The sequence below is a fragment of the Belonocnema kinseyi genome, chromosome 2 (genome assembly GCF_010883055.1).
Source record: "Belonocnema kinseyi isolate 2016_QV_RU_SX_M_011 chromosome 2, B_treatae_v1, whole genome shotgun sequence".
Taxonomy (NCBI): domain Eukaryota; kingdom Metazoa; phylum Arthropoda; class Insecta; order Hymenoptera; family Cynipidae; genus Belonocnema; species Belonocnema kinseyi.
The window spans coordinates 176999722-177025685 of NC_046658.1; the positions used below are offsets into that span (position 1 = coordinate 176999722).

At 26.3% G+C, this 25964-nt stretch overlaps 1 protein-coding gene across 1 annotated transcript; it reads right to left on the reverse strand.

The window, feature by feature from the left end:
- Nucleotides 1-1179: 1179 nt before the first annotated feature.
- Nucleotides 1180-24202, reverse strand: LOC117167139 (transport and Golgi organization protein 11). Its single transcript, XM_033351836.1, has 5 exons — nucleotides 24089-24202; nucleotides 20271-20501; nucleotides 16846-16943; nucleotides 16622-16770; nucleotides 1180-2423 (listed from the first exon to the last, which is right to left on the reverse strand). The coding sequence occupies exons 2-5, from the start codon at nucleotides 20494-20496 to the stop codon at nucleotides 2213-2215; spliced, it is 684 nt and encodes a 227-aa protein (XP_033207727.1). The 5' UTR covers nucleotides 20497-20501; nucleotides 24089-24202; the 3' UTR covers nucleotides 1180-2212.
- Between the last annotated feature and the right edge of the window lie 1762 nt (nucleotides 24203-25964).

Genomic DNA, 25964 nt, shown 5'->3' on the forward strand with positions numbered 1-25964 from the left:
TTAATTGAAAAAACCCATTTTTAACAAAATAGTTTAATTCTCAGCCAAATAGATGAATTTTCAACTAAATAGTAAAAATTAAATTTAAATAATTAAATTTTCGGCAAAAAAAATCCTTTTCAACCAAAGAAATGAATTTTTAACCAAAGAGAAGAAGAAAGAAATATTTAAAAATATTAAGATTAATTTTCAATGAAAAAAATCACTTTCTACCAAAAAATTGATTTTGCAACAAAATACATCAATTTTTAAAGAAATAGTTGAAACTTCAATTAAAAAAGACAAATTTTGATCTAAATTGTTGAATTTTTGAACCAGAAAAGACCAATTTTCAACTAAAAATAGAACAGATAAATTTTCATTTCAAGACATTAATTTTCTACCAAATATGTGGAATTAAAACTAAAATGATTAATTTTCACTAAAAAAGATCAATTGTTAAACAAAACTTAAAAAATTAAATTTTAACTGAAAAATTTGTAATCGAAAAAACAAACATTTTTAACAAAATAGTTGAATTTTAAAGTTAAAAATTTGAACTATCTACAAAACATTCCAATTTTTAACCAGCAAATGGGAAATTTCAACCAAAAAATTCCAGTTTCAAGCCAAACTTTGAATTTTCTACTAAATTTGGGAATTTTCAAGAAAAAGTTGATTTTTAACGAAATACATAAATTTTCAACCAACTATATTTTTTTAAATACTAAAAATATTAAATACCAACAAAAACTGAATATTAAACAAAGTAGTATATTTTTCAACTAAGTAGTTACACTTTGAAACAAGTGGTTGAATTTTCAACAACAAAAATGAATGAATTCAACGTAAAACTCAAATCTTCAAAAAAAAACAGTTTAATCCTCACCAAGGCAGATAAATTTGTAAACAAAAAGATGAAAGTTCTACCAAACATTAAAAAAAAATTCTCAAAGAAAAATATGATGGTTGTTATTTCAACCAAAAAATATTTAAATTGTAAATCAAAAAGTTAAATTTTCACACGCAAAAAAACCGAATTTTCAACAAAATACATGAATTTCCAGCCAAAAATTAGAATTTTCACACACTTCGAAAAAACAGTCTGGTGAGAAAAATGATTATCAATATTTTTTAAATGTACGAAAATTGGGCGGAAAAGAATATAAAGACAATCTCAACTCCTAATAAAAAAAATTATATTTTTCTAAATATTTATTTCCATCATCACAATGAATATTGTAAATATACATGGTTATGGCCACATTCAGGCAAATACAATAAACTTCGAGCTCTAAACAATCCCACTTATGAACTTTTTTCACGGGAAAAAGTCACGAATTTCTCTTTCCTATGAAGTAAAGTTAGTTAAGGAATGACCAACGAATATCGCAATACGTTATACATACTCAGAAATGTTTTCCCCCTTCCTTCCTTCTCTCTCTCTCTCTCTCTCTCTCTTTGACTCTATTTCTTCGATTGAAGACTAGATAGTGTTAACTTTTGAAAAATTAACCATACAATTTCTTTTTCTAAAATAGATCTTTCGCGTTTAAAGCAGTGTCAAATCTTTTTAGAAAAAAAAAAACTCAAAGATTGCTTATAGAAAATTAATTGTTAAAATATGGCATACTTTTCAGTGAGGTACAGAGACGATTGGTTAAAATCGTAACTGTAAAGAATCATTTCTCGAGGTGAAATGAAAATTGAACAACTTAAAAGGCATTAACTGCAAGTAAATTATCGACTAAATTTAGAGCTCTCTCTACTCTTCACAACTGAGACTGTTTCTATTTATATAAATATATATGAGAAACATTAATCAGAAGACCACCAGGGTATATTTCACTGGCAAAAAATCTATCAAATTTCTTGTTTTTTAAAATGTAACACCTTCTACCTGATCAAATTTTTTCCAGGTCAAACACCCGCATTTAATCATTTATCATAATTATTTAATTAATAATTACCGACATCGCGTTAATTCATCATACTCATTTACACGTTTACACGATGTCGTTTGCAATTTAAAACCTCAACTAGAGACTCACAAGAAATAATCAAAGTCCGAACTATACTTTCAGAAATCGGTCCCCTCTTCGACTTTCGAATCGTTCAAAAATCCGCTTTTATCAATATCTTTAGAAAAAGAACGTTCTGTGTACGAGACGCTTGGCTGAAAGCATATTGCGTTTCATGCTCTTATCGTCTTCTTCCTTTTTCGGTCATACTTTTAATTTCTCGTCAGCCAAGAGAGAGCTTTTAGGAAAAAATAAGTTAGAGTTATTGCGTAAACTATCTTATCTCGTTGCTGACGCTGCATGATCTGAGATTCCACGGCAATTATTCGCCGATGCAATTTTCCTACTTGGCGTCGCAAGTGCTGCACCTCTTCGCTAGGAGTGAGAGTCACATCGAGGGTCGTGTTGAACGGGGTTTGTTCTCTAAAAAAATTTACATTTTTATTTATTTATCCTGAAAATAATTCAAATAAGACGCTTTTTTTAATCGACTTGTAATATGATTACATGTAATATGATTGCTTGTAATATGATTGCATGTAATATGATTACATCAGGGTGGCAATCCGGCGGACGATTTCAAATGCCCAGTAATTTCCGGGTTAACTTTGTTTTTTAATTTTTCCACTCAACTAAAAGTAACATATTAATATTTCACTCCAAACGGATACATTCTTTAACACAACATTGCAAAAAATTACAAAATAAATTAATTTTGAAATAAATACTTAAATTTTTCACTAAAAAATATCAATTTTTAAGAACAAAAATGGAATAGTTAAACTTTTAGTTGTAAAAATTAAATTTCCAACTAAAAATAAGGATTTTCAAAAAAAAAAGAAAAAAAATAGCTTAATTTTAAACTTAACTGCAGAATTTTCAACTAAAAGTAACATATTCATACTTGCCGCCAAACGGATACATCCTTTCGTACAAAAGTGCAAAAGATTGCAAAATAAATGAATTTTGAAAGAAATACTAAAAAATTTTCACTAAAACATATAAAGTTTTATATAAAAAATTAAATAGTTAAACTTCTAGTTGTAAAAATTAGACTTTTAACTAAAAGTATGGATTTTCACAAGAATAGCTCAATTTTAAACTTAACTGCTCAATTTTCAACTAAAAGTAACATATTAATATTCCATTCCAAACGGATACATTCTTTAATACAACAGTGCAAAAGATTGCAACATAAATGAATTTTGAAACAAATACTTAAAATTCCACTCAAAAATATAAATTTGTTAATGTATTACAAAATTAAATAGTTAATCATTGAATTTAGTTGAAAAGAGAAGAAGAAAGAAATATTTTTTAATAATAAGATTAATTTTCAATGAAAAAATCACTTTCTATAAAAAAATCGATTTTACAACAAAATACGCGGATTTTTAAAGAAATAGTTGAAATTTCAATTAAAAAAGACATTTTTATCTAAATTGTTTAATTTTGAACCAGAAAAGATCAAATTTCAACTAAAAATAGAACTTAAAACTAAAATGATGAACCTTCAACTGGAATATATAGTTGAATTTTCAATAAACAAACAAATTAATTTTCACTAAAAAAGATGAATTGTAAACCAAAACTTAAATATGTAAATTTTAACTTACAAAAATTAATTTTCACCAAGTAGATGAATTTTAAACTAAAACTATGTAATATTCAATTGAAATAAGTTAAATTAATGGTTGAAAAAATTACTTTACACACACAAAAAATACTTTTAAAAAACTAACTTGAAAAAAATAGTTACATTTTCAAACAAATTTATGAATTTTTAACTAAAATTGTATATCTTTAACTGGATTTTTTTCATTTTAAACCAGAAAAATGAAGTTTCCATTAAAGTGATGAATTTTTACCTAGAATAATTTAATTTCTGAACAAGAGGGGGAATTTTCAACCAAGAAGATTAATATCTACCAACATCGACCAAAAAAGAAACAAATTTTCAACATAGAAGTTAAATTTTCGGCAAAACAAATCCTTTTCAACCAAAGAAATTAATTTTTAATTAAAATGATTAATCTTCAACCAATAAAATCAATTTTTAAGAAAAGAGATTAAATTACAACAAAACAATGTTATTTACAAGCTAAAAAATGACTTTTCAACTAAAATAATAAATATTCAATTGAAATATTTACATTTTTTAACAGAAAAGGAACATTTTTAAATGGGAAGATTAATTTTCAAAGAAAAAAATCATTTTGCACAAAAAAATCGAATTTGTAACAAAATACGTGGATTTTCAAAGAAATAGTTGAAACTTTAACTAAAAGACAAATTTTGAACCAGAAAAGATAAATTTTCAACTAGAAATGGAACAGTAAAATTTTCATTCGAAAACATTAATTTTCTAACAAATATGTTTACTTAAAACTAAAATGATGAACCCTCAACTGGAATAGTTGAATTTTTAATAAACAAACAAATTAATTTTAACTTACAAAAATTCATGTTCGCTCAAACAGATAAATTTCCAACTAAAACTATGTAATATTAAATTGAAATAAGTTAAATTTTCAGGTCAAAAAATTATTTTCCACCAAAAAAAAATAATTTTCAACAAAAAAAAAACTACCTTAAAAAAATAGTTACATTTTCAAAAAAAAAGTCATGATTTTTAAACTTAAATTTTAAATCTTTGATAAAATAATTGAAATAATAATAATTAAAATAATTAAATTTTCAGTCAAAAAATGTATGTTCAACGAATAAGATGAATTTTTAAGTAAAATGATAAATAGAACAATCGAAAAGATAATTTTCTGCCAAAGAAAATCAAGTCTTTAAAAAAATTATGTTGATTTTCAATGAAATAGTTCAATTTTCAATTCAAAAAGAACAACTTTCATCCAAATTGTTGAATTTTGAAGTAGAAAAGATCAATTTTCATCTAAAAATGGAACATTTATATTTTCAATTAAAGAAATTAATTTTCTACCAAACATATTAACTTGCAATTAAAATTATGCATTTTCAACCATACAGATTAATTTTCAACCAAAAAAGACGAATTTTCCACAAAATACATACATTTTCAAAAAAAAGTTTAATTTTAAAATACAAAATATTAATTTTCAACCAAAAATAGAATATTTAAATTTCGGTTAAGGCTCCAATTCTTAACCAAGTCAAAAAAATTAATTTTTAGCAAATTAGTCAAATTTTCTACTGGAATCGTTAAATCTTTAGCTAAAAAAAATTGATTTTCAACAAAGTAGTTACATTTTTCAACCAAAGATGAATTTTGAATTAAAATAATTAATTTTCAAGCAGCGAAATTATTTTGTAACAAAAGAGTTTAACTTTTAACAAAGTAGTTTTATTTTTTTGAACTAAAAAAAGATTAATTCGCAACGAACAATGTAACAAAATTTTCTATTTTAATTCAGAAATATTTCTTTTGAAAATACTAATTCTACTCTAAAAACTAATTGAAGTACTTTCTTTATCTAAAATTTAAAATAGGGAACTTTCAAATTCTTACAAAAATTCCCGTTCCATGTACAAAATTTTCAACCAAAAAAATTAATTATCTACCAAAAAAAGACGCATTTTCAATAAAATACATTAGTTTTTCAAACAAGTAGTTGAATTTTGAATTTAAAGAAATAAATTTTTAACCAAGAAAATGAACTTTCTGCCAAAAAAATACGATTTTACAACAAAATGCATAAATTCGCAAACAAGAAGTTGAATCTTTAACTTAAAAAGATCAGTATTGAACAAAGACGATTAATTTCTACAAAAAAATACAATTTTTCAACAATATACATGTAATTAATTTTTACAAACAAAAAAAAACGAATTTTCAACTAAAAAAGATAAATTGTCAACCAAAAATTAAATAGTTAAATTTTCAGTTAAAAAATGTAATTTTTAACTGAAAAGATGAATTTGTCAACTAAACTGATAAAATGATGAATCTTGAACTGGAATGGATGAATTTTTAAACAAAACGATGAATTTTCAAATAAAAAAGATCAATTGTTCTCCAAAAATTGAACAGTTAATCTTTCAGTTAAAAAAATTAAACTTCAACCAAAGAGAGAGATTTGAATTTTCAATTAAAATGATGAATTTTGAACAAAAAAATTCATTTTTAACAAAAGAGTTTATCTTTTAACCCGTCAGCGCCCCAGGGTTTTCTTTTTGGTCTCAGATTTTCGTGAAACTCAAGTATAATGATGACTTGGGTATCGTGGTAATGCCAGTAAAATAGATTTTATAAAAGAAAGGAACGCTGCATTTATTATAACATAGACGATGACAAGTAATATCGAGAATAATTACAATACAATAAATTACATAAATTTGTAGTTGCCATCAATCAGCACAATCAGCACGGCAAGAAGCATTTTTAAAAAACGAACGCCAGGCTTCATAGTTCTTACGGGATAAAATATAGGGACCAAAGGGTACTTTTTGCGCGCCCAAAGGGTAACTAATTCAGGATAAATTCCGAAGATTTCGAAACAATTTAATGCAATTAACAAAAATTCACGGGGAATCAAAGAATTTGATGAAATGCTTAAGAATTCAAGGTGGGATGAATAGACTTCAGGATCAATTAAATAAAAACTTTTCAAAATTAAAAAAAAACATTGAATTAAATAAAATTGAGTGAATTTCGAAGGATTCAAGTAAATAAAAAAAATAAAAATTCATCATAATTCCAAAGAATTTAAAAGAGTTCAGAGTGAATTCCAAGAAAAATGTGAAATCTTTCCAAATCTTCGAATCCCTACTAATTTCGAACACAATAAGTGACTAATGATTAAAAAACAATTGAAGATATATTTAAAAGAATTCAAATGAATTGGATCAATTATGAAAATGGAAAAATTATTTCAATTGAGTAAAATTGAGTGAATTTAAAAGAATTCAAAATAACTTTAAAGGATCTATGATAGATTAATAAGAATTCAGGGCGAATTACAAATGACTTGTAAGAAATATTTGAAAATCTCTTCCTTACACTCCTTTGGAGTGTAAGCTGAAAATGCTAAGGAATTTGACAAAAAACGTCAAAATATTTCAAATCCTTGAGTTATTTCATCAATTGATACCCAAGATCAATCAAATTTAAACATTTAAAAATTAAAAAAGAATCCATTGAATTAAGTAGAAAAGAGTAAATTTATAGAAATGCAAGTGAATTAAAAAACTTCCAGTGAATTCACAAAACTCAAGAGAATTTCAAAGAATTCAGGGTAAATTCCAAATCTTTTCAAATCTTCAAACCCCTACAAAATACCTCTCTCCGTAATATTTTTTGAAATCATGGAAAATGTATTAAAATACATTGATGGTTTTAAAATCCCTTGAAATCATTGAAATCCTCAGAAATCTGATAAAATAATGTAAAATCTTGTAAAACTTTATACGTCCTGTAAAATCGTTCCATATCATCAGAAATTCTAGAAAATTCTTTATCCTATATTTCAAAATATTTAAAATCCCATTAAATTAATGAAATAAATTTTTTTAAATTCCCTAAAATAATTCAAATTTAAAGCTCCTGAAAATGCCTTAGAAGTTTTAAAAATACATACCCTAAAATCTTAAGAATTCCTTAACAATTATTGAAATCTACTAAAAATATCTCGGAACTTTTATAAATACTCTGGAATATTTCAAATAGTACAAGATAATTAAAAAATACAGTAGAACCTCGATTATTCGACCTTCGATTATCCGAGGCTCCGCGTTATCCGAGGCAACGGGACTCATCCAAGCACTCCGCAGTAACCGAGGTGTATGCTCGAATAATACGGAGAATCATGAATAAAACAGCTAAAACTGCTACGTCTAATTCTGAATGCGCGCAGTAGTTTGTAATTATTAATAAATTATTCAAGATAAATCCACGTTCGTAAGTTGTTTACTTTTATTTGCTAAATGTTTGTACTTATTTTTCTATTTAAAATATATCAAAATAGATAACTTCCGAATTTTGTACTTCTTCCGTATTATCCGAGTCATCTACTCCCCACATTACCTCGGATAATCGATTATAAATAAACTTTTTCATTTTAAAAAGTGACAGTGTTATTTTGAAAACATCCCTCTATTTCTTTTAACAGATACTTCTCACAGATATACGGTACAATAAGGAATATTCGTTGGAGAAGCGGAAGCACCGCAGCGCCCCTGTCGGCAGTATGCGCTAATTCTCGTTAGATGAGTGTGATTCAGGGTGGCCGTTTTAATCGAAGAAAAAAATTCCCAGTAATTTTTCGGTTCGCAAACATTTTTCACGGCCAATGAAATTTAAAAAATCAAACTATATTCTAAACATGTTTCCATATAAAGTAAGAAACAATAAACATCAAATTAAAGCATTCAAAGTGGAACCCTTGAATTCCAAACTTTTACAAGTTTTAATTCAAAAATTGTGTATTCAAATGCTCAAATGACTTACACGTATAAATATCAAAGATTCAGATTAAGTTCCAAAAATATAAATCCACGTTAACACTTTCAATAGTCTAAATTAAAGAATCAAGCAATGAACTTTAAAAATTTTCAAAATTATATTATTTTAAGTAATTTTAAGCTAGAAAAATTGAAAAAAAATATTTAACTTCAGTTGTTAAATTAGAAATTTTATTTCAAAATCTTGAAAAATCTAGATGTGGTTTAAAACTTTTCCAAATTCAAAATATTTTTTGAATTTTTTGTCAGACCTTTTAAATTTATTTCAAAATGAATTGAATTTTGTCTATAACTTTTGAAAAATCCTGCAAATTAAAAAAAAAATTTGAATTTTCAAATAACAATAGAACATTTATTATTTGTACAAATATTGGAGAAATATTAACAGATACTTAGAAGTTTTTAAAAGATTCAAAGTCAATTTAGAACTTGAAATAATCTGAAATACTTACAGCCGATTTAAAATAAAATTGAGATTTTTATAGATTTCAAACAAAAAGTTTATAATTTTTTGAAGAATTGTGAAAGACTACAAAAGAATAAAAATTTTCTTTAGATTCTTACGAAAATTGAAAATGATTTTTCACTTTGAAGAATTATTGCAACAGAAAGTTTAAGAAGATTTTAAGAGATTTAAAAAATGATCAAAGAACGTGCAAGATTCACAGGATTTTATTTAATTTTCTGGATTTTCAAAAATTGCAGGAAAATTTCGATTAATTTTAAAATATATTTAGAAGTTCTGAAAACAATTTTAACACACTTCGTTTAAATCACTAGAAATATTGAGGTTATGTTTACACCGGCTTAAAGAATTTATGTGCATTTGAAAACTTATAATTCCCGTCTGCCTATCTTAAAATGTCTTTCTGGAACAGAACTTTTGAAATAGTAAATATCTAGTCTCGCCCTTTTTATTTATAAATGTATATATTTATAAAAGTATTCTAAAGTAATATCACAGTGTACCCATTATTTGAATTTCTATCTAACGAGAATTTTCGTTTGCTGCCGCTCCGAGCGCCAGCAGTCATATCCGGCATCGACACAAGGTCAGGTCCGCAGCGAATAGGGGACCGGTCTGTGAGGCTTGAAACGCTTGATCCTAAGAAATGCAAAAAACTTTGTCACTAGAACGACTCTGCTGATTGTATGTGGTAACTCAAAAAGCACGGAACGCACAATCCTACATTACATTTTACACACTGCGAACGTGTTTGAGACTTGCAGTAGTCTCCTGCACACCTTCGCCGACTGCCCTCTGAAGTCGGAACAATCAGATGATTGATGCCATCATAGCGAAGAATATCTCCAGCCTGTCTTCCAGCCATGTTGATCAAGAAGTTACGGCGGCCAGGATGCGGAGCAAGTCCGTGCTTACCAAGATATGCTTGGACTATTTGCCGCCTGACTTCCAACTGAGAAACGTCCACACCTGATTTACGCATTAGGACCCATGAATTGTGAATGCAGACGTCAAGAAGCCAGGAAAATATAGGCCACCACCATTTCTTCGAGCGCACTCCAACCCGGTAACGATTCAGCCCCCGATCCATGAGATCAGTGCCAGCCATACTCTCATTGTAGGCCTGAATGATTCTTGGTCGAGAGAGAGCTACTCTCTTCTTATCAGCACTAGAATATCGGTTCACCTTGGACGCGGGTTCAATCCCGTAACGTGTTGAAGCTGCAGTGACTACCCCTTTGTCTAACCAACGCACCAGAGTTATAGATGCCACGGCGTCCGAGCAAAATTCGTAAGTACCTCTTGCTTCTTTGGCAAATGATTTCTTATTGCTGAGAACACAATTTTTGGGAAGCCTGTTCTCTCGAATTCTGCCAGTACCACTGCAGCCTCGACGTCTGAGATCTTCCAGAAGGTTCATCCCTGTAAATAGTTTGTCGAAGAAAAGGTTGTACGGTAACTCCTTGACGTCATCACGAATATTATCGATCATCGTCATCATTGGAGCTGCCGCCTTCCCGTACCGTTCTTCATATTCTGGGTTTGCCTGATGACATGCCCCCTGGTAAGGTTCAAAATCTACTAGGTATCCTGATGGGGTATTCAGACACCGTACTTTATACCCAAATCTTATGGGCTTCCCCCTTATGAACTGTTTACAGCCATGGTGCCCATAATAAGCTATCACGCTTTCACCATAATTTAAGTTAGATTCTGCTCTGAACTGGGCCCTGCATCCTTTTTGCACAAGGTCTATAAGAGGTCTTAGTTTCCATAAGTTATCAGTCAAAATTGGATTTGTATTGTCAGCGCAGTGAAGATAACGCTGAATCTTCAAAAAACGGTTCCGTCTCATCGAGTTGAAGACCAAGTCATTTCTAACATCAGCTGACTCTTCCCAGTACTGCCGCTTGTCAGGGACAGTATTATACCCCGATAGAATCAGTATCCCGACAAAAACTTTCATTTCTTCACGAGTTATCTTCGGAGATGGATTATTAAGAAACATAGCATATTGATTGGTTTTTAGGGTTAACAAGTCGATGACTTTGTTGCCAAAAAACAGTTCAAACACATCAATTGCTGCAAGATTACGTAGATCACTGTAATCGGCGTCAGGAAAAAATATATTTTTTTCAGCAAGTGCTTTACCTCTCTGCCAGTTAAACCTACTACATTCGTCACTTGATTTTGATTTTTTTGCAAAATATGTTTTAGTGCCGGCCTTCTTTCTCTTCGGTGCTGGATCGTCTACATCGGACTCCGAATTCGATTCCCTGTCACTATCTGATTGACATGATCCTGTCAACACTACTTCAGCTTTTGATCGTAACTGTCTTTCAGAAAAATTGTCTAACAAACCACCGTCTTCATCTCCGGAATCTTCGTCAGTGACGACGTTCGCATCAGGTGGCTCTATATAAATAGCATGGACCTTGTCAAGAGACTCCTCCTCAACAAAATCAAGAGCATCTCGCAGAGTCAAGTTCCTAAAACCACAGAAGGAAAGCTATTCTTATCAAAAATACTAATTTTCTACAAGAAGGATACTTTTCAACCTGATATTATGAATTTTCAAACAAAAAGACAAATGGCCAAAAAAAAAAATTGTTGAATTTTAATGCCAAAAACGTAATCTACAATGTGTTGAAGGAGGCCGTGGGGCGGCGCCACCTAGGCAGTTGGCCTATGATCGCTGCAAATGCATGGCAAAATAATAACATTGAATTTAATAACACAGTAAAAGTAATTTGCTGACAGTGTAGAATAATCTTTTAGTATTTTGAACGATCTTTGCGACATTCTCCATTTTCTAAGCGATAGAAAATTGAAAAACTGCTTTTTTATATAAACTATCCACAGTGTTGAAATTTTGGAAAAAAAAAATGGTGAAGTGCGTTTGTTTTGATTATAAATCGGGAGCAGGACAAAGCTAAAAAAATTCAATTTTGCAAAGCACAAAATGATCTAAATATTGTTAAAGAATGGCAAATTTCTTTTTTAAGGGATGAAATCAAACTTCTTTTTGTTTTCAAAGTTTTTCTCATTTTAAAAATATTATTTTATTGTTAATATTAACTGTGAATAATTGACATTATTTAATATAATCCAAAACAACATCTTTGTACTTTAGATTATACAAAAAATAATATCTTAATATATTTTCAATATTTCGAGTTTGAAAAAATAAACTAAATTTATAGACGGTAAGTAAATTTAATTAATTTTCATGAATTTATTAAAAAATCTGCATTTCATAATCATTATTTTCCTGAAATTTAGCCTTAGATTTATGACGAAAAGGGAATTTTCATAATAATTGTTTTTTAATTAAACATGAACTAATGGGTCTTATGCTAAAAAAGAAATCGCAACATAGGACCTAAGTTTTCAAAATAATTTGAAACATGCTATTTTATCCATTTTAAATTAATTTATTTTCACCTATCACGGCATTTAGAGTTCGAATTATTGACCATGATTATTTTAATCGAATCTACAGAAAATAAGCATCAATATAGGTTCTTTTTTATTTAAAATGTTGAAATTATACATTTTAAAGAAAATTTACTGCAGATATAAATTATTTTACAGTTTTTGGTGACTGTAATGTAATAGAATAAAGCTTTTTGAGGATGAAATTTTGTAAATTTTTATAATTTGACAGTAGCTTTTTCAAATTTTCTTTTTTTAATTTTGCTACCACGCGGAGAATAAAATTTTGAGAAAATTAAAAATTCTTCAGATTTTATTTTCAAAGGTTAATTTTAAGTTTTTAAGATTTTGAAATATGTCGAAAAAGAATCTGAAAGATTTTAAATTAATTTCTTCCGGTTTCGATTTTTTTGTATTTTTAGAAGAATTAGGAATCAGAATTAGGAAATTACAAAAAATTCTATAATGCTTAATAAATAATTAAAAGCATTCAAACAATTCAAAGTTAATTTGAAACTTGTAAAAAAATTCAATTTTTTAAATGTAGATTGTTAAAGATTTTGAAAAAGGAAGCTAAATTCAAATTACAAAAGGTTTCAAGAGAATGAAAAAATTTTCATTAAATTCCCAGAAAAATGTTCAATGCTTTTTTATTTTGAAAAATTAACTTTAGGATAATGTTTTAAAAGATTTCAAAGTATTTCCAAAAAATCTACGAAAAATTTTTGTTTGCAAACTTTTGAAAAGTAAAAACATTTAGAACGTTTAAATATCTTAAAAAGATTGCAGAAAATTGTTAATTTGAAACTTATAAAAATTTAGAGAAAAATGTACATTTTTTACAATTTTGCAAAAAAAGCTTTTTATGAACTTGGAAAGGTTTTGAGAGAATTAAACAATATTCTCTAGATTGCTAGAAAAATTCAAAGTTGTTTTCGGGAAGATTTTATGAAAATTTATATTTTATTTTGCAGAATTTAAAAAATATTAAAGTTTACAAAATATTCAAGTATAAAAAATGAACTAAAATTATACATTGTAAACAAGTTTAATTAATTTAAAAAATTTGTTTTTCACCATGACTATTTTCATGAAATTTAGCTTATGATTTGAGAGAAAAAGGGAATTTCCATTATAATTGTTTTTAAATTGAACATGCACTAAAGTTATTCAAAATGATTTATAATATCAAGTGATATATTTTAATGTTAATTATAACTAGTTTTGCAACTATTATTTAATCCTAATGCTGTAGGGCCTATTTTATTCCTTAAAATATTGTCTGCAAATCACATTAGTACGTTTTTATTAAATAAAACGTTTATTTAGCGATTCTAAAAACGTTATTTTTTTTAAACAATAGATTTTCATAATTAAATTTTTTTAACTAAAAACGTACGAATGTAATTTGCAGAGACTACTTTAAGGAATAAAATAACATTAGAATTAGCATTAAAATTAAATGAAAATTGCAACTTTTACCTAAAGAAAAAAAGAAAAACATTTAACTCTAAATAGTTATTGTCAAATAAAGAAAACCTTAAATATTTTTTTGCAAAAGTTCATCTCGAGTTTTTTTCCGAAATTCGTTATAATTAACATTAGCATATTTCCTCAATTTAAAAAATAATTGTTAACAAGGTTCATTTTTTCTACTTGAAATAACATATAATAATAAATTTAATAATTAATAAAAAAACACATTGTGTTCATTAAAACATATAATTTTTTATTGTAATATTTGAAAATCCGAAATGAATTTAAATTAATAAATAAAAAATATTATAATATAAAGTTTAGACTATTTTCTTTGTGCATGTTTAAAAATTACACAAATAATTATATATCTATAATTTAATTTCGCATGAATAATAAATCCTTAAGATTATTATCTTTTACTCAGATTTATCAGAAAATTATTTTTATTTAAGAAACACATTTTTTTTTACACTTTCGCCTTGCATTTTTTTAAATTCAAGGCCAACTGCAGAGCTGGCGCCGCCACACGGCTACCGTGCGTCAACTCTCATGACAAATATTTTTCACAGGCCTCCAGAAAAGTGGCATGGGGCTGATAGAAAGTACACACAGATAAAACTACTTCTTCACAGTTTCTATCTAGCCACGGATAAACACACTGCATCACACACGCGCATTGTAAACACACAAAATTTATCACTCACTTACCGAGATCTGAAACGCATTTTCGCCACCCAGAAAAACAGAAAGTATTTATTCCCCTAGCGCTGAGAGTTTACGGTCACACCGCGAGAAATTCAAAATTATGAGCGATACAAATAATTATACGTCTGCATTCGTAGCGATGCCATATGACACCCAGGGGGCGCTGACGGGTTTAGACGGCAAGTAATGAAATTTTCATTCCAGAAAAGATTTTAATTTTTAATCAAAAAACAGTTGAATTCAACAACAAAAAATACGACTCTGTAACATGAGTTCAATTTTCAACTGAAAAAGATTTTCCAAGCAAGAGATGGAGAAAAAAAAATAACAAAAAACTGTTGTATTTTCAAGAAAAACAGATGATTTTTAAACCAACAATATTAATTTTCTACCAAAAAGTACAAATATTTAAGAAAATAGATGAATTTTGAACCAGATACTTGAATTTCCAACTAAAAACAATCAATTACCAACAAAAAATAGATTAGGTAAATTTTAAGTTTAAAATCAAAATTAATTTCAAACCACAAAAAATGGACAATTCCAGATTTGCCAGAAATGAGAAATGATTTAAGTATATTACAGAGTTAAATTATTTTAATTTCAAGTCTTTACAAATTAATAATTGTTCCATTGTTACTTATAAAACAAAATCTGTTTAAAAATCTTTTGAAATATTCTCTTAAAACTATTTTAAAATATATTCATATATATATATATATATATATATATATATATCACTTTCAATTTTACCTTAAAATCTTCCAGATTAATTTTTTACGAATTTGAAAATAGTTTGAAGTCTTATCCTAAAATTAATTCTTTCGAATTAAAAAGGCATTTCCAATTTTCCTAGAGATCTTAATCAAATTTGTTATTTCTTTGGCATCCCTTTCGAGTTTTTAATTATTTTTTAATATTTTAAAAACTCTAAATATCTCTTAACTTACTCGAATTTTGTATAAATTAATCATTTTTCAATTACTATTTATTAATACAAATTTGATTTTGTTTATAAATCTTTATAAATATTCTGTTAAAATTTATTTTAAAAATAACCAATCTTTTTTAATTTTATCAGGAAAACAATTCATTTTCAAATTTTTTTTAATCAATAAATTTTAATGTGAATGGGTTAAAAGTGGAATATTGTAGAGTGGAAAAATATTTTATTCTGATTTGAAATAGAATAGAAGCGTTTAATTATAAATCTGTAAAATTGAAATTATTTAAAAATTGTAAATGGTTGCTTGAGTTTCAATAATTTTAGTTTAGTTTTCCTGCTTGAAAAAAATTACCCGTAATTTTTTTTCCAAATTCACATACATACGAAAATTGAACAAAACAGTATTGTCAAGAAATTTGTTTAAATTAAGAGAGTTTTAGAAGAAGTGACGAAGGGATTAATCCTTCATCACTAATTCCAATAAGATAAATAAATAAATTTCTTCCAAAAACAATCAATTTAATTTTTGAGTGACTTAAAATCCCACAAATTTCTAAAACTGAATTAAATTCTTATTAATTGGTAAATATTTATAATTTAATCTATTTTCAAAACATAAAACTCTAAAAAATTTAATATGAATCAAATATGAATGCTTTTATTATTGTAAAATTTGGAACTTAATTATTTTTAAATTGTTCAATTTGAAGTTTTTTTTTAACACTTACAATTGACTATTCTATATTTTTTAATGTAATTAAATCAAATTCCGTATTTTAAAACTTTGAAGTTTTCGAGCGATATTTAATTCAAAATAACTCCGACTTTCATATCGAAATTATATTTGGAAACAGTACGATGGAAATATAAATTTTTTCACTTTTTAATAATCTAATTTGAAATTATTCGACTAGAGTAGTTCTCAAATTAAAAATGTTGAACCAATAAGTATTGTAAATTAAAATGGTACAATTCTGAAAGAATTTTATTTAAAAAATTTAATTTTTCTTTGGAAAAAAAATATTTTTAAAGGAAAAGTGAAAAATGGAGGCATTAGTCGAATTTTTTGTTTAAAATAGTGTCAATAGTGGGCTGAGTGAATGCCCTTAAATTAAAATAACAAAAATCGATGTCACATACCTTACATGCCTCACAATCTGATTTTCGTTGTTGTATTGTCCATTTGCTTTAGGAGTAGCAGTTACCATATTTATAGATTCATTTACAGGATCATCATCGTCAGCAGCTGGGAAATAGTGATCGTCTAAAGTCAAAACTCTGGGTGGAGTCTAAAAAATATTAATTTTTGTCAGAAAAACTCGATCAATTGGTTTATTTTTCAACAATTTTTTTATTTTTCTAACCTGAACTCTGACTAAACCAGGTTCAACGGTGGGTAGCACAGCATTTTCTAGAGTTATTTCTCGCGGCGGAGCTTTTGTGCCTATATGCTGTTCTTGTCCTGTTAAATTAATATATTTTAAATACAAAATTTAATTAAAAAATACAAAGAAACAGAAAGATTAATTTTTTACAAAAAAAAAAAAAAAACAAGAAAAAGAATTTTCAACCAAATGGTTCAGTTTTCAACAAAATAGTTCAATTTTCTACAAATTAGTTAAATTTTCAACAAAAAATTTGAATTCTCTACGAAAAATGAAATAGTTGATATTTCCACTGAAAACTATTTTTATTTTAAATAAAAAACAGTTCAATTTAATAAAACAGACGAATTTTCAACAAAATATATAAATTTACAACCAAAATGTTGAATTATTAATTAACAAAGATCAAGTTTCAACTAAGAATATTAATTTTTTACCGAAAAAAAGTATTTTCCAGAAAATAACTTAAATTTTTTGAAATGTTGAATTTGCAACCAAAAAAGTTGAATTCTCAACGAAATAGTTAAATCCTCAAACAAAAAACAAAGATTATTTTTGAATGAAAAATGCAATAAATGTTATTTCAACCAAAAAATACAACAAAACACTTCATTTCCAATTAATCATTTTTTATTTTTAACTTAACAGTTGAATTTTCTACCAAATTGTTAAATTTTTTACAAAACAGTCGAATTTTCAAAAAAAAAGAGAGTTAATTTCCAAGTAAATAGTTGAATTTTCAAGAAAATAGATGACATTTATATCAAAGTAAATGAATTTTTAAACGAAAGAATTAACATTTTTAACAAAACAGCTTAATTCTCAGCGAAAAAAATATTTTAAAGTCAACGAAGAAAAAACAATGCAACCAAACTGTTGAATTTTCAAGCCAAAAAGATGAATTATCTACAAAACAGTTCAATTTTCAATCCGAAAATATGAAGTATAAACAAAAAAGTTCATTTCCAACCAGAAAGCTGAATTTTCTACCAAATTGATTTTTAACGAAACAGTTTCATTTTTAAACAAAAAAGATAAAAATTCGACAAATGTAAGTGAAAACTCAAAAGACCAATTAAAAAAAAAAAGATTTGAATTTTCAGCGAAAAAGGATATTTTAGTGAAGAAACAAAAAACCATTCAACCAAATTGTTGAATTTCGAAGACAAAAATATAAATTTCGAACACAAAAGTTCTTTTTTATCCTAAAAAGTTTAATTTTCTACCAAACTATTGAATTTTCCACAAAAAAGTTAATAATAGTTAACCCAAATTATTAAGTTTACAACAAAATATTTTAAGCCAAAATATATTAATTTTCAAAGAAAAAGTTTCATTTTTTATCAAGAAAGATTAAATTTATACCGAAGTAAATGATTTTTTTTTAACCAAAAAGAACAGTTTTTAACAAAAGTGTTGAATTTTCAGAGAAAAAAAATTCGGCCAAGAAAGAAAAAACAATTCAACCAAATAGATGGATTTTCAATCCTATAATATGAATTTTCAACAAAAAAGTTAATTTTCAAGCAAATAAGTGCATTTTTTAATAAAATAATTGTCAATAAAAATTTAATTAATTTTTAAACCATAAAGACTAAATTTTAACAAGTGATAAATTTTCAGTGAAAACAAAATTTTTCCGTCAAGAAAAAAAACAATTCCGCCAAATTGTTGAAATTTTAAGCCAAAAATATTAATTATCTACAAAAAAAATTTAAACTTTCAATACTATAATATGAAGTTTCAACAAAAAAGTTAATTTTCAAGTGAACAGTTGAATTTTCGACAAAATAGTTGAAACCTTAAGACAAAACAGATTAATTTTCAAAGAAAAAGTTTCATTTTTAACTAAAAATTATTAAATTTATACCATCCTAAATTAATTTTTCAATTGAAAACACTAATTTTTAACGAAAGTGTTCAATTTTTCACGAAGACACCATTTTTAAGTCAAGAAAGAATAAAAAAGCAACCAAATTGTTGAACTTTCAAGCCCAAAAGATTAATTATCTACAAAAAATTTTAATTTTCAACCCTATATTATTGATTTTCAACCAAAAAGTTCATTTTAAGCAAATTATTAAATGTTCAACAAAAAAAAGTAACTTCCCAAGGAAAAAATTAATTTTTAAACAAAAAAGATTCAATTAATACCGCACCAAATGAATTTTTAAACCAAAAATACGAATTGAAAACAAAATAGTTGAATTTTCGGCGAAAAAATATTTTCCATCCAAGAAATTAAAAACAGATCAAGTAGATTGTGAAATTTTCTACTAAAATAGTGGAATTTTCACCGCAAAAATACGAATTTTTACCAAAAGAGTTTAATTTTCATCGAAAAAAGATTTTTCCGCCAAGAAAAAAAAAATCAAGCAAATTGTTGAATTTTTTAAGCCAAAAAGATTACTGATCTACAAAGCATTACCCTTTTTAACCCTAAAATATTATTTAAAAAAAGTTTTATCTAAAAAAAATTAACTTTCAAAGAAGCAGTTTCGTTTTTAACTAAAGAAGATTAAATTTATACCATCCAAAATAATTTTTTAAACCAAAAAGAACATTTTTTAACGAAAGTGTTGAATTTTCGGCGAAAAAAAAAAACATTTTTCCATCAAGAAAGAAAAAAATTCAACCAAATTGTTAAACTTTCAAGTTGAAAAGATTAATTATCTAAAAAACATAAAAAATTCTAAACCTATATTATGGATTTTCAACCAAAAAATTCATTTTTAAGCAAATTATTAAATTTTCAACCAAAAATATAAACTTTCCAGGAAAAAAATTCATTATTAACCAAAAAAAATGAAATTTATACCGAAGTAAATGAATTTTTAAACCAAAAATACGAATTTTAATAAAAATAGTTGAATTTTCAGCGAAAAAATATTTTTCACCCAAAAAATTAAAAATGGTTCAAGTAAATTGTTGAATTTTCAAGCAAAAAAAAATTACCGATAAAAAAGTGGACTTTTCAATCCGAAAATATGAATTTTGAACAAAAAAGGGAACTTTTAACTCATTAGTGGAATTTTCACCCTAAAAATAAGAATTTTTACCAAAACAGTTTAATTTTCAGCGAAAAAATATATTTCCTTTAAGAAAAAAAAAACAATTTATTTAAATTGTTGAATTTTGAATCCAAAAAGATGAACTATCTACAAAAAAATTTTTAACACGAAATATATATTTTTACACAATAATGAAATATTTAACCAAAAATATAATAATATACTTTTCAACGAAGAACAATTAACTTAAAAAAAATAGTAGGAATTTCTGAGTTCTGTTAATTCAATCAACAGAATAATATTTTAAATAAAAATTGAAGACCTTTTTTCACACTTTAAAAATATTAGTATGAGGAAATGAAACATTTTCTTAATGATGTTTTTGGTACTCACCAACAACAAGGATTCTGTCTGGAACATGCATTTCAAATTTTTCATTAGCTAACATTTGATTCCATTTGTGGCCATTTGTACCGTTAATGTCTTCATCACTAAAGTCACCGCTTACACGAATACTTTTTGGAACTCGCATCCGTTTATTCATATCGAGGGTAAAGTTTGGCTCGAAAAAATTGTCTGCTTCTCCATTGAAGCGAGTCGGACTATGAGACTTAGACATTACAGCTGCAATGGAAATTACAAATACAACGGTCAAATTATTATTAACAATAAAATGCATTAACTAGAGCCAATAGGCAAGTAAAACTGAAAACAAATTTTTTTTATAAAAAATCCGAAACTCTAAATAAGTTATAAAATGACAGTTTTTCAATTAAGTTAATTAACTTAAAACAGCTTTTATAAATCAATTCGTGAAAAATCAATTATGATTAATAAAAGAACAATCAGATTTAATTCATAAAACGAAAATAATTTAACTGTTCCTAAGATCGCATTAAATATGGAGCGAGTCAATACAAAAATAGTAAATATGATTAGTTTCCAGTTTCCAGATTAGCTTAAAAAAGAAAGACGTGTTTTCTACAGAATAGATTAATTTTTCAACGAAATAGTTGACTTGGTAGCTGAAAAAATACCAATTTTTAAACCATATAATTAATTTTCTGCCAAGAAAGAAATAATTTCTACAAAAAACATTAATTTTTCAAAAAAAAGTTAAATTTTTTACAAATAAATCAGTTTTTTTAAACATAATTAAATCCTTGACCAAAACAAGTTTATTTTTCAAGCAAATAGTTGAATTTTCATCCAAAGAAGATAAATTCTCAACGAAAAATGCAATACTTGATATTTTAACCGAAAAATATTTTTATTTTGTATAAAAAACAGTCAAATCAACAAAAAAAACGAATTTTCAACAAAATGTAGGAATTTAGAAGCAGAGTTTCGAATTATCAACTAAAAAAGATCAATTTTCAATCAATAAGAATAATGTTCTACTAAAAATAATGTATTTTCCACAATATACATTAATTTTTCAATCACCTAGTTGAATCTTTGAACAAAAAAATTAATTCTCAACAAAATAATTCTATCTTCGGCCAAAACAGATTATTTTTCGAGCAAACAGTTGAATTTTCAACCAAAAAATAAGAGTTTTCAATGAAAAATAAAATGGCTGCTATTTTAACCAACAGATATTTTAATTTTATATAACAGAAAGATGAATTCCACTAAAAAAGACGAATTTTCAACAAAATATACGAATCTACAATCGAATTGACGTATTATCAACCAAAAAGATAAAAAATTTGCAATGAAAAGGACTATTTTTCTACCAAAACAAATAAGTTTTTTTAACAAAATACATTAATTTTTCAAAAAATTGTTCAATTTTCAATAAAAAAAATGTATTCTAAAAAAAAGTTGAATCTCCGACAAAGATAGCTTAATTTTCGACCAAGCAGTTTAATTGTAAACCCAAAAATATGAGTTCTCAATGAAAAATGCAACAGTTAATATTTTAACCAAAAAATATCTCAATATTAAATTAAAAAGCAATAGAATTTAACCAAAAAACACGATTGTCCAACGAAGTAGTAGAATCGTCAACAAGAAAACGTATTTACAACAAAAGACATGAATTTTCATCCAAATTCAACACAAAAAAAGAGTAATTCTCAAAGAAAGATTTAAATCCTCGAAGAAACAGATGAGTTTTGAACAAAAAAAGACGAATTTCCACAAAAATACAAGAATTTAAAACCAAAAATATTAATTTTTTGCAAAAAAGACGTATTTTCCACTAAAGAAGATCAATTTACTACCAAAAAAAACGTATTTCCAACAAAATGTATAAAATTTCAACCAAATAGTTAAATTTTCTAAAAAAAAATTAATTCTCAACAAACCAGTTCAATCTTTGATCAAAAAAGATTATATTTCGACTGAACATCTGCATTTTTAAACAAAAAAGTATGAGTTCTCAATGAAAAATTCAACAGTTAATATTTAAACCAACAAATATCTTAATTTTAAATTGAAAAGCAATAGAATTTAACTAAAAAACACGACTTTACAACAAAGTAGTGGAATCGCCAACAAAAAACGTATTTTTAAGAAAATACATGAATTTTCATCCAAATTCAGTAAACAAATTTATAAATTCTTTTTAAAATATTGAAATCCTCGAACAAACAGTTAAGTTTTCATACATAAAGACGGATTTATTGCAAAATACATGAATTTAAAGCCAAAAATATTAATGTTCAACAAAAAAGACGTATTTTCCACAAAATATATTAATTTTTTTATCAAATAGTTGAATTTTCAACTAAAAAAAAAAACAATTTAAGGCCAAAAAAGACGGATTTTCTACAATCATTTTTCAACCAAATAGTTGAATTTTCAAGTAAAAAAGATCAAGTTTCAACCAAAAAGAATTAGTTACTATAAAGAAAATGTATTTTCCACAAATTAAATTAATTTTTCAGTCAAATAGTTGAATTTTCAACTTAAAAAAATCAATTTACTACCGAAAAATACGTATTTCCAACAAAATATATGTTCAACCAAATAGTTCAATTTTCACCAAAAAATTAATTTTCAACAAAATAGTTCAATCTTTGAGCAATAGAATTTAACTAAAAAACGCTATTTTCCAACAAATTAGTGGAATCGTCGGCAAAATACATGAATTTTCATCCAAATTCAACAAACAAAATTATAAATTCTCAAAAAAATATTTAAATCCTTGAAGAAACAATTAAATTTTTAAACCAAAATACGGATTTATTACAAAATACATGATTTTAAAACCAAAAATATTAATATTCTACAAAAAAGAATTTACTATTTACTAGCAAAAAAGACGTATTTCCAACAAAATATATGAAATTTCAACCAAATAGTTCAATTTTCATTTAAAAAATTAATTCTTAACGAAAAATGCAATAGCTCACAATATGAACGAAAAATATTTTTATACAAAATAAAGAACTGTTAAATTCAACCAAAAAGACGAATTTAGAACAAAATAATGGAGTCCTCAACCGAAAAACGACTTTGAAACAAAATTTTTATTAATTTTTGACCAAACAGTTGAATTGTCAACGAACAAATATTTGTTTAAAAAGTTGGAATCAACAAAAAATGACTATTATCCAATAAAATAGTGGAATCCTCAAACAACACTGATAAATTTCGAACAAAATTGAATTTTGAACAAAAATTGATGAAATTTCTACCAAATTACATCAGTTTGCAAAACAAAGAAATACAAAAATCAAATAATTATTAACAATAAAATGTATTATATATAGAGCTACCATTCAAGGAAACTTCCGGAGCAAAAAATGTTCATAAAAACTCTGAACTAAGGACAACATCTCAAAATTGATACAACAAAACCATTTAGAAATATAATAGTTTTTAAATTAACTTTATTAAATTGCATCAGCTTTTATGAATCAATTCGTGGAATCAATTATCAGTCATGCAAGAACAATCATATTTAAATCAGACAATGGAAAATGGATTTTTTGTTTCTAAGATCGCACTAAGTATGAACAGAACCAATAAAAAAACAAACATGATTAGTTTCCAGATTCCACTCGCTAAAACTGCAAATTCTAATCATTTTATGCCGTTACTTCATTAAATGAAAAAATAGCAAGCAGGAAAATAAGGTCGTCATAATACAACATAACCTACACTTTTCGGGAAAACACACCGAATCACAGATATACTAAATGGCTCAGTGTATACCCATGTTTTAATAATCACATTATTTAATAAATAATAATACTTACAAAGCAAATCTTTCTATTCCTTTATTCTGGAGAGGAATTCAATGAAGTGTGCAGTTTATTGTATAAGTTTTCGTCGTTTTCGACTTTTCGTCCATTCTCTCTCGTATTTCTCTTCGCTAGTTAATTGGCTTATGCTTCTCTAACATAAAAGCTTATTCGTTAATTCTCTTGGTTCTCGACGTGCTAGTTTTTATCCGTTGGTAAGGTTGCTTTACAAGAATATTCAAATAGTTGCATTTACCAGCCGCTAGATAGCGATGAATGATTCAGTCAAAGTTCCGCGAAAATTCAAACTTAATGAATGAAAAATAGTTTTTCATGCATACCAATAATAAAAATTGCTAGTTTATTCCTAAATTATACTGAAAAATCCAGTAATTTAGTTTAAAAGAAAAAAATTAATATCTTAGCTATGGTCAGTTCTTCTAGTGTAGTTCTAAACTTCACAAATATTATATTATTGTCTACTGAAAAAATATTTCAAAAGTTTCCTCTATTTTATAGCAAAATCTACAAAATACCGCACCAATAATTTGTTTGACAATTTTTGAAATTATTACAAAATAATTCTTTGGTAATATAATTATAAAATATATATAATATATATAATTATTAAATAATAATATAAATAATATAATTGGTAAATAATTGTTGGAGTTTAATCTAATTTAACTATAAGATCTTGAGTTAACGCGTAAATTGACACAATGAAAATTCACACGTTAGATTGTTTATGTAAATTTTAAGTAATGTAACAAATATAAGTAATACAGTAAAACGTTACGACCACTTGGCCTAATCTTTCGACTCTTTAATCCAAAATCTCGGTCCGCGATCCGACTCAATAGCCTCGCAATTCTACACTCACGTTCAACTATTTTATAACAACTCAACGCTACCTAGCAACCTTGTATAAAATAGAACTATGTATGTATTTTTCTAACATTCAGCCATCGTCGAAAGATGCTTGGTCCCCAAGCATAAACGAAACTTAAATAATTTCTTGAGCATTATACCTGAACTAAATTATTAATCACAAACAAAATCGTTTAATTTACTCGTTTTCCGTCTTTCTCTAACAGACCTTAAATTTCTAATCACATCAAGATCTGGATTCTTTTCAACTAGAGTAAAATTCTCTTGTTTGCCTTTTTCAAGGCACTCCTTACTAGTTTTATCGACGTTTGATTCTAAAAATTGAATAGTATCTTCCTTTTCTTTTACATTTTGAATATTCTCATCTTCTGAACTATAATTGTTGTTTACGTCTTCATTCAAATTTGGTCGCCAAATTTGAATTTGACTGACATGCGGAGTAGTCGGAGTATTTTTACTATTACAATATAATTTCTTAATTTTATACGTGTCCGATAGTAGCTTTGCAATAATTACGCTTTGTCCTTTCTATCTTAATTGAAATTTAGTCGACTCACCTGTTGATACAGTGTTAGTTTTAACGAATACAATGTCTCCTATTTCAAATTTAATTTTAGTATTACGTTTCTTATCGTAACGATATTTTTCTTTCTTTTGATCGATCGCAATCGCCTCTCGAATCTCATTTCTAATTTCTTCTGGATTTGTAAAAGTCTCAGATTTTTTCGTTATCATTCTAATGTGATCGTCTTCATAACGCGGTACAAAACCATATACAGCTTCAAACGGAACATGACCCGTTGATTTACAAACTGACGAATTCAAATCACATTCTAATTTCTTTACATCTTGATCCCATCTTAGTCGTTCATTGTCCAAACGATTTGATTGTAAAGCCGGTAAAATACCAGGTGTATACATATGAAACCGGTATTGCCATCTAGCGGCCAGTAGGCACACTTGTAGGCACTGTCGGAACTTACCATTTGTGCTAATTGGC

What these genes read in the sequence shown, in the direction of transcription:
- LOC117167139 (XM_033351836.1), bottom strand. Translation starts at nt 20,496, where the DNA reads ATGTCTAAGTCTCATAGTCCGACTCGCTTCAATGGAGAAGCAGACAAT. An exon ending in CTGGTTTAGTCAGAGTTCAG is followed by an intron (nt 16,771 to 16,845) that starts GTTAGAAAAATA and finishes AATATTTTTTAG; the next exon opens with ACTCCACCCAGAGTTTTGAC. An exon ending in CAGATTGTGAGGCATGTAAG is followed by an intron (nt 2,424 to 16,621) that starts GTATGTGACATC and finishes AAATTTTTTTAG; the next exon opens with AGAACAAACCCCGTTCAACA.